Source organism: Dendrobates tinctorius, unplaced genomic scaffold, assembly GCF_039654945.1.
Source record: "Dendrobates tinctorius isolate UK_male_01 unplaced genomic scaffold, ASM3965494v1 ptg000012l, whole genome shotgun sequence".
In the NCBI taxonomy this organism is placed as follows: domain Eukaryota; kingdom Metazoa; phylum Chordata; class Amphibia; order Anura; family Dendrobatidae; genus Dendrobates; species Dendrobates tinctorius.
In genome coordinates this window covers 12,684,964-12,696,586 of record NW_027361680.1, presented here as the reverse complement: position 1 = coordinate 12,696,586, position 11,623 = coordinate 12,684,964, and the positions used below count along the sequence as shown (strand labels likewise).

Sequence of the window (11,623 nt, the reverse complement as noted above, 5' to 3'; positions counted from 1 at the left end):
ACCAAAAACAGTCTGACACGGTATATACATGAAACAGTATGAAAATAAGCACAAACACCAAACAAGGGCACATATCACACTTGCATACAATCATGAATCATTTAATATAAGGAATTCATTTATTATTATAATAGTTATTAAATATATTATTTTTATTATAATGAAAACAATTTAAAAATTATCAGCATTTTATCCTAATGTGAACAGGGACCAGTTCACCCCAGTTCAATTGTCCGCATTTAATCCTAATGTGAACAGGGACCAGTTCACACCCGATGGCATCAGTTGTATCAAGAGACAAAAAAGGTGATATTTGGGAATAGGATCATAAAAAAAGATCATATATTTGATTTTTTTGAAAATATATTGCAAATATACCACTGAAATGCAGTGGTTGGAAAAGGGTATGTATCGATGAAGTAAAATATAAGCCTCATCAATACAACCCAAATGGAATGAAAAAATGAAAAGGGGGAGGGGGAAAGGTGAAAACGTGGAATGACGTGTAGATACAAATACAAACCACAGATGTGTACCGGCGCTGGCAAACCTCTTTCTAGGTTGGTGGGAGGCTACTATTGTCTTTCCGTCTGAGTGGTACAAAAACAAGGTGCGATACTGGTCACGTTACATTGATGACGTGTTCTTCGCCTGTCTAGGTACGGAGGAGGAATGTCAATGTTTCATTGAGGATCTCAATAGAAACACATACAATATTATTTTAACCTACTCCATGTCTTCCTCAGTGACCTTTTTAGATATTGAGGTTTTCCTGAAGGATGACAAGATATCCACCACTTTATATCGGAAACCCACGGCCACCAATAGTCTTCTTGACTATCGCAGCTTTCACCCGTTTCATACCAAAAAAGGTGTTCCCATTGGACAATTTTTAAGGCTCAGAAGGAATTGTACCAATAATAATGACTATCGATTTGAAGCCTCCAAACTGACAGATCGGTTTAAGTTCAGAAATTATACTCGTAAAGTCATTTCCACGGCATATCAGCGAGCCAAAACTGAGACCCAAAATTCTCTGCTAATCCGTAATTCCAAAGTGTCCGATCAAAAGCCACGGTTCATCACAAGATTCAACAACCATTGGACCCAGGTAAGGGGCATCCTTCAGAAGCACTGGGGAATCCTAACCACGGATCTTCAGAATTCTTTCATTATTAGTGATAAACTGCTTCTTACAGCTAGACGGGCGCCTAACTTAAAAGATCGACTTACCAGAAGCCACTATACAAGACAGGTGACAAGTTTGAATCGTGGCATTTCCTTGACAGGATCCTTTGCATGCGGTAATTGCAGTATTTGCCCCCATATGCGTCCAACTAGGGGGGTGTTTGTTAATCCGAGTAATGGGTCAAGACATAAGTTAAAAGAATACATCAACTGCAAAACCAGTTGCGTTATTTACGCTCTGATTTGTCCCTGCCCACAGATTTATGTGGGCCAAACATCTCAGGAATTAAAAGGCAGGATTTAGAAGCATCTTTCCACCATTAATTTGGCCCACTCTGATGTCTCTAAAGGAAAAACTCACATCTGTGGCATCACAATTCCACACCCATCAATCGGGTAGGGTGGCTAATGTTCAGGTGGTGGGGTTGGAGAGAGTTTAGATCTCTAACAGGGGTGGTTGTCCTAAGCGGCAGCTTTTACAAATGGAATCCCGGTGGATTTTTAATTTGAATTCTGTTGTTCCCACAGGTTTGAACGAAGAACTTCTTTTTACTGGATTTCTCGGTTGAGTACTGGTCCTTTTTTATTTATCATTAAATGGACCTTAATAAATACTTCTCTGAAGATGATCTAATGCTGAAGACTCTTAGTCCACTCGTTTGACCCTGGATTTTGGATACATAACCATTGAGATGGATACTAGAAAGGGATTTCCATAATCGTTATTTGGACATGACACTGAATAGTAACTTTCGCCTATATGGCTTTATCCAGAATTTCGTTCTGGGGAAAATATATACAAAAAAAGGAAAAAAAAATTTGTTTGTGGTTTTTTATGTAATCGCTGTTCTCGATATATTCTTGTACTTTTAAAAGTATTTAAGTGATTCTATCCGATAGTTGGATTCAGGATCAGTAGTTTGATATACGTGACTTCTATACCACCGCTGTTATGAATGGGTCACCGAGGAGCAAAACTAAACAAGCTAAGTCACAGAAAACCAGAGAGGTTGGTAACTAAGCAGATTGCAGACCCCTGATCCTAACCACACAACTAGCAGCAGCCGTGGAGCGTTCCTACATTGAATCTAGACGCCTCGTCACAGCCGGAGGACTAAATAAGCCTAAAGCAAGAAAAGGGGAAAACTAACTGCCCCAGAGCAGACCTCAAAGGAATAGACAGCCCCCACACATGTATTGACGGTGAAACAAGATGAAAACACAAACACAGGCAGGAAAATAGGCTGAGCAAACGATGGGCCCCAAACTAACTAGAAAGGATAGGAAAGGAAAGACACTGTCTGCAATCTACCCAAAAAACCCTACAAAAATAATGTCCAACACTTCTGATAACAAAATTAACCCTGAAGTCACTAGACTTCTCCCACTATATCAGCACTCTCAAATATTCTGAGACGGAGCAAAAAAGAAGCCAATCTAATAAGGGACAAAAAGCAAATTGGCAAATACAGATAAATAAGAGTGGAAATTCAGCACAGCCCCAGCCGGGGCTGGCTGACCACACAACTGAATAGACCAACAAAATCAAGTGTGAACATTAGCAGAAACACTTAGCTTGAGATGACTGGAACAGAGCTGAAAACCAAGACCTGAAAAGCCAGTAGGAATCACCAGCACCAGAATAGGGCATCCGCTGTCTTAAATCCAGTCTGAGATTCCAGAGATCCAATCGTTATCCTCATCAGGTGGCAGATCTCTACTAATTAAATCAAACTCACTACCTCCTGTTACCACCAGAGGGAGCCCAGAAGGAGAACTCACAACTGGTAGACCAGAAAATGAGTTCACAACAGTACCCCCCCTTGAGGAGGGGTCACCGAACCCTCATCCACGCCACCAGGCCAATCAGGATGGGCCTGGTGAAAAGCACGAACCAATCTATTGGCATGAATATCAGAGGCAGAGACCCAAGAATTATCCTCCTGGCCATAACCCTTCCATTTGACCAAATACTGGAGTCTCCGTCTAACCAAAAAACCCTACAAAAATAATGTCCAACACTTCTGATAACAAAATTAACCCTGAAGTCTCTAGACTTCTCCCACTATATCAGCACTCTCAAATATTCTGAGACAGAGCAAAAAAGAGGCCAATCCAATAAGGGACAAAAAGCAAATTGGCAAATACAGATAAATAAGAGTGGAAATTCAGCACAGCCCCAGCCGGGGCTGGCTGACCACACAAAAAAAACTGAATAGACCAACAAAATCAAGTGTGAACATTAGCAGAAACACTTAGCTTGAGATGACTGGAACAGAGCTGAAAACCAAGACCTGAAAAGCCAGAAGGAAGCACCAGAATAGGGCGTCGGCTGTCTTAAATCCAGTCTGAGATTCCAGAGATCCAATCGTTATCCTCATCATCAGGTGGCAGATCTCTACTAATTAAATCAACCTCACTACCTCCTGTTACTACCAGAGGGAGCCCAGAAGGAGAACTCACAACTGGTAGACCAGAAAATGAGTTCACAACACACCGCCCTTCGGTGCGGTCAGCTTATTTTCAATATATAGGTCGACATGGTTTTCATGTTGTTAATTCCATTTGGTCTGCTGCTTTTTCATATGGTCATGTTTTCATGTGGTTCCATATTCAGGCCTTTGGTTCAAGCTGGGTTATCCTGGATTGGAGCCTAGGTAAGATAGGCTTCTGTTATCTATGTGAGCATTATTCAAGCTCTTTTAGCTTAACTGTTTTAAATTTTGTTGGATTTTTCTTACTACATGAACCCATTACTTTAAAAAGTCTTTTTCTTATAACTGCTGGGCTGCATCAGGTTTTCCAGGACGTCCTATCCTGACAGCACCATGGGGTTGACCTTTCATCCTTATAGGGAAAGGAAATACATGAGAGGTTAAAAGGTTCCCTCCCACACCACACTCCAGTGTTTTTCCTGTCCCTGTAAGGACAGGCACGAGAGCGCCGCAGCGGCGGCGGCAGGAGAAGAGAAGACAATGATAACTTGCCGGGGCCAGGAGGTTAGGGGTCCCAACTGCCAACTCGTGTCAGACGGTGCCCGCGGCACCCCCCTAAGGGGGGTTTCCCGCCTGTGGTCCCGTGGAACGTTGCTCCGGGACGATGTATTGCTCCCCCCAGCGCTACTCCCGCAAGAGCAGTGCCAGAGCCGGCGACCGCGTCACTTCCGGGCGCCGGGTATGACGACTTCCGGTCAGGAGGTCCTGCGTTGTCAGAATGAAGCGTCATGGACGGGAGAAGCGTTTCCAGCGCAAGATAAGGTAGGATAAGAGAGCAGGGGCAGCGGTACAGTCCTGTGGTCCTTTCAGCGCTGCCATCATGGACGGAGAACATGGGCACAGGAACGATCAGCCAGACCCAGCGTCCATGAGTAGGGGGCATGGCGGGCTGTGATTTCAAAGACGAGCTGTTAGTAAAATGGACTCCTGTTCTTTGTTAGGACAAGACGGCACCCACCCCGGCGGCAGCATTATCTAGGGGATCAGGCAAGCCCAAATGCCCCATCTGTGCCAGCAAGCGCCGAGCACATGGAAGAAGCCATTATGTGAGGACTGCACCCTGCGGATCATCAGAGGCGAGCAGGCCACGTTCCTCATGGAGATGGGCACAGTGGTCAGAGAAGAGGTCCAGGCCTCCGTCTCTGCATGGTTATCCACGCAGTCTGTCGACCGGTCCCAATCCAAAAGACCAAGATGGGAGTCCGACCAGTCTTCAGAGAAGGAGATACGGGGTTCAGACTCGGAGGAAGAAGGCGAGATCACCTCTGAACCCCCTGAGACAGGGAAAAAGTACCTCTTCACGTCAGAGAATACGGACGAGCTCCTCAGTGCAGTGAGGAGTACGATGCAGATCGAGGAAGCCCCGAAGGAGCAATCCATCCAGGACGTGATGTTCGGGGGGCTAAGAGCCAGGGTCCGTCAGGTCTTCCCAGTCAATGACCATATCCGGGCAATGATCCTGGAAGAATGGGAGGATGCCGAGAAAAGACTGATTGTGCCACGAGACTTTAAACTGCGACTTCCATTTAACCCGGAAGGCATCAACACTTGGGATGAGGTGCCTAAGATCGATTCCCAGGTGGCTAGGGTGTCGAGGAAGACCTCAATTCCCTTTGAGGACTCTTCCAGTCTCAAAGAACCCATGGACAAAAAGGCCGACGTGCTCTTAAAGAGGGCTTGGGAGGCCTCAGCGGCGGTGATTAAAGCAAACATAGCCGCCACTTCAGTCGCTAGGTCCATGCATCTATGGATCGACCAGATGGAACAACAATTAGAGGAAAAAACCCCTAGGGGTGATATCCTTGAGAGCATTCCCCTGTTAAAGATCGCGACTGGTTTTCTGGCAGATGCTTCGGCGGAATCTGTAAGATTTGCGGCCAGGAATAACTATCCAACGCGGCCCGTCGAGCCATATGGATTAAAACCTGGTCGGGGGACTACCAGTCTAGCAATAAATTATGTTCCATACCTTTCTCGGGGGGGGAAAGTATTTGGGCCGGCTTTAGATAAGATTCTAGAGAGTGCCTCTGACGACAAAAGAGGGTTTCCAGAGGAGAAACCAAGAAAGCAGTTTTCCTTTCAGAGATTTCGTCCTTACCAAAGGCAGGAATATTTGTGTTTTTTGCTTTTTGTTTTCTCTGGTTAATGGTCATGTGTTAATATGCACTTACATTGTGCATACACATTAACTTACTTTTCTCAGTTCAGATTTGTTTTTTATTCATTTCATTGTGCATTCAGTGCATATATGGGTGTGACCGCCCTCTTTCTGAGCTGGGAAAGCCATCCAGTCTGGCCTAAGCTGTTACAAGTGGTTCAGCCGCTCGACCCTTATTCACATTCACGCCACTTGGCAAGTGATAAGGTTTTAAATACTAGAGTAGGGACTGTCCCACAAGGGTTGCCGTGACGTGGCGGGATGGCTTGTACACTATTTTGATCAAAATTATGTTTACTAAATACCCTTATTATTATTATTACCTTTATGCATTATTTGCAGTATATTTTTTACTTTTAGTTCAGGATATTTGTGTTTTTTGCTTTTTGTTTTAACAATAAATTATGTTCCATACCTTTCTCGGGGGGGGGAAAGTATTTGGGCCGGCTTTAGATAAGATTCTAGAGAGTGCCTCTGACGACAAAAGAGGGTTTCCAGAGGAGAAACCAAGAAAGCAGTTTTCCTTTCAGAGATTTCGTCCTTACCAAAGGCAGGAATATAGAGGGAAGGGGAAATCTCCTCGCTGGGAATATTCGAGGGGGGGGGAAGTAGGGCTCCCCCGTCTCGTTCCGGGCAAAGTTCCAGAAGCAGAAGACAATGACGCCATACCTGAAGGGGGGCGTCTCAGACACTTTGCGGTGGCTTGGCGACTCATCTCCCAAAACCCATGGGTCCTCAATACAATCTCCCAGGGTTATTCCCTCGAATTTACAAAACCCCCCAAACACGATTCGTGGTCACAAAACCCCGTTCCAAAGCCCTGATAGATCCTATATGGGCCGACATAGGAGACCTATTAAAGACCGAGATAGCGGTTCCTGTCCCAGAAGCGGAGAGAGGTCAGGGGCACTATTCAACTCTCTTCACGATAAAAAAAACGCCGGGAGAAAGCCGAACCATCATAAATTTAAAACCATTAAATCAATGGGTTCGGTACAAGAGATTCCGAATGGAATCCCTGAAGACGGCCATCCCGCTAATAGACCAGAACGCTTCCATGTGCACTATAGACTTAAAAAGTGCGTATTATCATGTGCCCATCCATCCTCAATCTCAGAGGTTCCTATGCTTCGCTCTAAAGAAAGGCGGCAGATACTATCACTTTCAGTTTCAGGCCCTTCCGTTCGGCTTGGCGTCAGCACCTCAAGTTTTTACGAAACTGGTCGCCGAAGTCGTGGCAAATTTAAGACAGGAAGGTATAATTATTGTGCCTTATCTAGACGACTTTTTGGTAATATCCCGTACAGCGGAGGAGTTAAGGGAACAACTCATTTCAGTAATTTCCAGGCTCGAGAGCCTAGGTTGGATCCTAAACAGAGAAAAGTCAGATCTACGGCCCAGTTCTCAGAAGAAATTCCTGGGGGTCATGTTGGACTCCAGAAGAAGAATCTCACTCTTACTCGAAGAGAAGAAAAAACCCATCATGGACAAGGTTCGTCAGCTCGGTCAGCACCAGGTTTCAATAAGGACCGCGATGAAGATACTGGGCACCCTAACTGCATGCATACCCTGCGTTATGTGGAGCCAGGCCCACACAAGAATCCTGCAGAGGGAGATCATGTCAAAATGGGACAAACGACAGTCCTCACTGGACAAGAAGTTCCGGCCGTCTCCAGCTTTGAGATCATCCCTGAAATGGTGGACCAACCACAGAAATGTCAGCCAGGGGGTTCCTTGGATCCTGTCTCCATGTGTGACCATCACCACGGATGCCAGCAGAGAAGGATGGGGAGCCCACCTAGAGGGAAGATACCTACAAGGAACATGGCCCAAGAACATCAGCTTACAGTCCTCGAACTACAAGCAGTTTGGGAAACGCTGAAGAGAAACAAGTTATGCCTACAGAACCAGCATATAAAGATCATGTCGGACAACGTGACCACATTAGCCTTCCTACGCCACCAAGGGGGTCCAAGGCACGGGAGGCTTCAGGATCTAGCAGCTCGCATCCTCACCTGGGCAGAAAACAACACTTGCTCCTTGTCAGCAGTACACCTGGAAGGCTCCCAAAACAATATAGCCGACTACTTAAGCAGGCAAGAAGTCCGGGCCACCGAGTGGGAGCTAAAAGAGGAGATCTTCAGGGACTTGTGCCATCGCTGGGGGACACCCCAACTGGATCTCTTCGCGACGAGAAGAAACGCCAAGCTGAAGAGGTTCTACTCCCTCAATCCGGCGGACCATCCGGAAGAGATCGACGCCCTGAACCAGAGCTGGAGAGGGGGACTACTATACGGGTTCCCCCCCTTATCGCCATAATACCAAGGGTTCTCAGAAAGATCCAGGAGGAGGGAGCTCGGGTGATGCTAATCGTACCCTTTTGGCCCCGGCGGAGTTGGTTTCCCCTCCTCAAGAAGATGGCTCAGAAGGGACCACTCCATCTACCAACGTCGTCGGACCTACTTGCCCAGGGCCCAGTTCAACACCCAAACCCAGGAAGCTTGCAACTAGCAGCATGGATCCTGAGAGGGACATTCTGAAGTCCAGTGGCCTCTCGGACCAAGTGATCTCTACATTACAGGCCAGCCGTAAACCTGTTACGCGGGCAATATATCGTAAGATCTGGAAAAGGTTCTGCTCAGAAAGTGGTAGTGCCGCTTTAGAACTGTCTCGGCCAAATATCCCTCAAATACTAGATTTCCTACAGGCAGGATTTGATAAGGGCCTAACCCCGAGCACTCTCAAGGTCCAGATAGCAGCCTTAAGTACCTTCTTCAATTTCTCCCTATCCTCCCATCCATGGATAGCGCAATTTACCAAAGCCACCCAGAGGTTAAGACCCACATTGAGAAGGACTGTCCCCCCGTGGGACCTAAATCTAGTACTCAACTCTCTGTGTAGACCCCCTTATGAGCCAATATCACAGAGAGACATTACAAAGCTCACACAAAAAAACGTATTTTTGGTAGCGATCACCTCAGCCAAGCGCTTAGGCGAGATCCAGGCCCTCTCAGTCCAGAATCCCTACATTCAGATCTTTGAGGATCACATAGTGCTCAAACTAGACCCAAGGTTCCTCCCGAAAGTAGCGTCTCCATAAAATCTAAACCAGGAGATAATCCTACCCTAATTTTGTCCAGCCCCAAAGAATGATAAAGAAAAACTGTTCCATTCTCTGGATGTTAGACGTGCAGTCATCCGCTACCTAGAGGTCACCCGGGATTGGCGACAGGACACAAAACTATCCAGTACGGCGGTAAAAATAAGGGTAGAAGCGCAGCTACACAGACCCTGGCAAGGTGGATTAAGGCAATTATCACCTCGGCGTACGAGGCCGAAGGTTTTCCTATACCTGTAGGACTTAGGGCCCATTCCACCAGGGCAATAGCGACATCATGGGCAGAGAGGGCGGGAGCCTCAGTAGATCAAATATGCAGGGCTGCCACCTGGTCTACACCGAACACTTTCTGTAGACACTATAAGTTGGACACTTTGACAGCTAGCCAGTTGACCTTTGGTCGTAGAGGGCTACAGGCAGTAGTCCCACCCTAAGCGAATTCCTACTTTGGTATTCCCCATGGTGCTGTCAGGATAGGACGTCCTGGAAAACGGAGATTAGACCTACCGGTAATGTTATTTCCAGGAGTCCATCCTGACAGCACTGGTAGTTCCCTCCCCAGGATTTGTATTGGCGTCAATATGCTTGTACTAAATCTCAATAAATTTTAATTGCATCCATACTGGTGTGGTACTTGGAAAATCACTGGAGTGTGGTGTGGGAGGGGACCTTTTAACCTCTCGTGTATTTCCTGTCCCTATAAGGATGAAAGGTCAACCCCATGGTGCTGTCAGGATGGACTCATGGAAATAACATTACCGGTAGGTCTGATCTCCGTTTTTTGTGGTTTGTATTTTTATCTACACACGTCATTCCACGTTTTCACCTTTCCCCACTCCCCCTTTTCATTTTCTCATTCCATTTGGGTTGTATTGATGAGGCTTATACTTCATCGATACATACCGTTTTCCAACCACTGCATTTCAGTGGTATATTTGCAATATATTTAAAAAAAAATCAAATATATGATAATTTTTTTATTATCCTATTCCCAAATATCACCTTTTTTGTCTGATACATCTGATGCTATCGGGTGTGAACTGGTCCCTGTTCACATTAGGATTAAATGCGGACAATTGAACTGGGGTGAACTGGTCCCTATTCACATTAGGATAAAATGCTGATAATTTTTAAATTGTATTCATTATAATAAAAATAATATATTTAATAACTATTATAATAATAAATGAATTCCTTATATTAAACGATTCATGATTGTATCTCGTACACTTTTTTTTTTTGTTTGTTGCTGATTGGCTGAGGTGTGTTTGTTCCCTCATGTTCCTTAAGTATGCAAGTGTGATATGTGCCCTTGTTTGGTGTTTGTGCTTATTTTCATACTGTGTTTCATGTATATACCGTGTCCGACTGTTTTTGGTTTGTGTTTTTTTCTACATATGTGGATGACAGGTATTGTGTCTTCCCTTATTCTGCTATATGTGTTTGCATAAGTTTGTCTCTGATGCAGCCCTCTGCCTGATACAGGCTTTTTTCACTGCGCCAATGGCAACATACTTCCATGAGGGATCCCTCTTCTACTCTTTTGCGTTCCAGGGCACGCTACATGCGTCCCACTGGACGCATGCGCCCTGTATATGGTGATGCAGAGACGTCTGCTCACCGCATCTTGGGCTTCATGCCTACTTCCGCCTCCCCCCGCTGACTTGTTCTAGCCCCACCCACATCGCGGCCGCTGCCTTCTCACACCTGTGCCCTGCTGTAGTTGATTTTTTAAAGGTATTTATCAGCAGTTTGGTCACACCACCAGTACTTCCCCTGACAAAGCCGTACCTGCTACGGCGATATGCGTGGGGTCACCGTTCGGGTCCCCAGGACGGGTCCTGCCGTTCCTTGTGCATGTATGATTTTGGTCTGGTAATCCTTTTGCCTTTTATGCTCTCACCATGAATCATTTATTGTGGCTACTGCTCCCAGGTCTGTTGTGACCACTGCTCTGTCGCTATACTTAGCCCACATGCTATGGTTTGGAATGCATTCATCACTATATGCTCATTTGTGGGATTGACCACACTATTATTGTGAACCTTTTTTATAGCGGTCTATATATATATATATATATATATATATATATATATATATATATATATATACAGTGCCTACAAGTAGTATTCAACCCCCTGCAGATTTAGCAGGTTTACACATTCGGAATTAACTTGGCATTGTGACATTTGGACTGTAGATCAGCCTGGAAGTGTGAAATGCACTGCAGCAAAAAAGAATGTTATTTCTTTGTTTAATTTTTTTTTAAATTGTGAAAAGTTTATTCAGAGGGTCATTTATTATTCAACCCCTCAAACCACCAGAATTCTGTTTGGTTCCCCTAAAGTATTAAGAAGTATTTCAGGCACAAAGAACAATGAGATTCACATGTTTGGATTAATTATCTCTTTTTCCAGCCTTTTCTGACTATTTAAGACCCTCCCCAAACTTGTGAACAGCACTCATACATGGTCAACATGGGAAAGACAAAGGAGCATTCCAAGGCCATCAGAGACAAGATCGTGGAGGGTCACAAGGCTGGCAAGGGGTACAAAACCCTTTCCAAGGAGTTGGGCCTACCTGTCTCCACTGTTGGGAGCATCATCCGGAAGTGGAAGGCTTATGGAACTACTGTTAGCCTTCCACGGCCTGGACAGCCTTTGA

The 11,623-nt window shown here is 45.4% G+C and overlaps 1 protein-coding gene across 1 annotated transcript; it reads left to right on the top strand.

Annotated features, from left to right (window-relative positions):
- Window positions 1-746: 746 nt before the first annotated feature.
- LOC141066756 (uncharacterized) lies at window positions 747-11,064 on the top strand. The gene is made up of 2 exons (XM_073558003.1): window positions 747-1,111; window positions 1,717-11,064. Exon 2 carries the CDS (start codon window positions 4,681-4,683, stop codon window positions 5,827-5,829), a length of 1,149 nt encoding a protein of 382 aa, XP_073414104.1. The 5' UTR covers window positions 747-1,111; window positions 1,717-4,680; the 3' UTR covers window positions 5,830-11,064.
- The last annotated feature ends 559 nt before the right edge of the window (window positions 11,065-11,623 follow it).

What these genes read in the sequence shown, in the direction of transcription:
- LOC141066756 (XM_073558003.1), top strand. Translation starts at nt 4,681, where the DNA reads ATGCCCCATCTGTGCCAGCAAGCGCCGAGCACATGGAAGAAGCCATTA.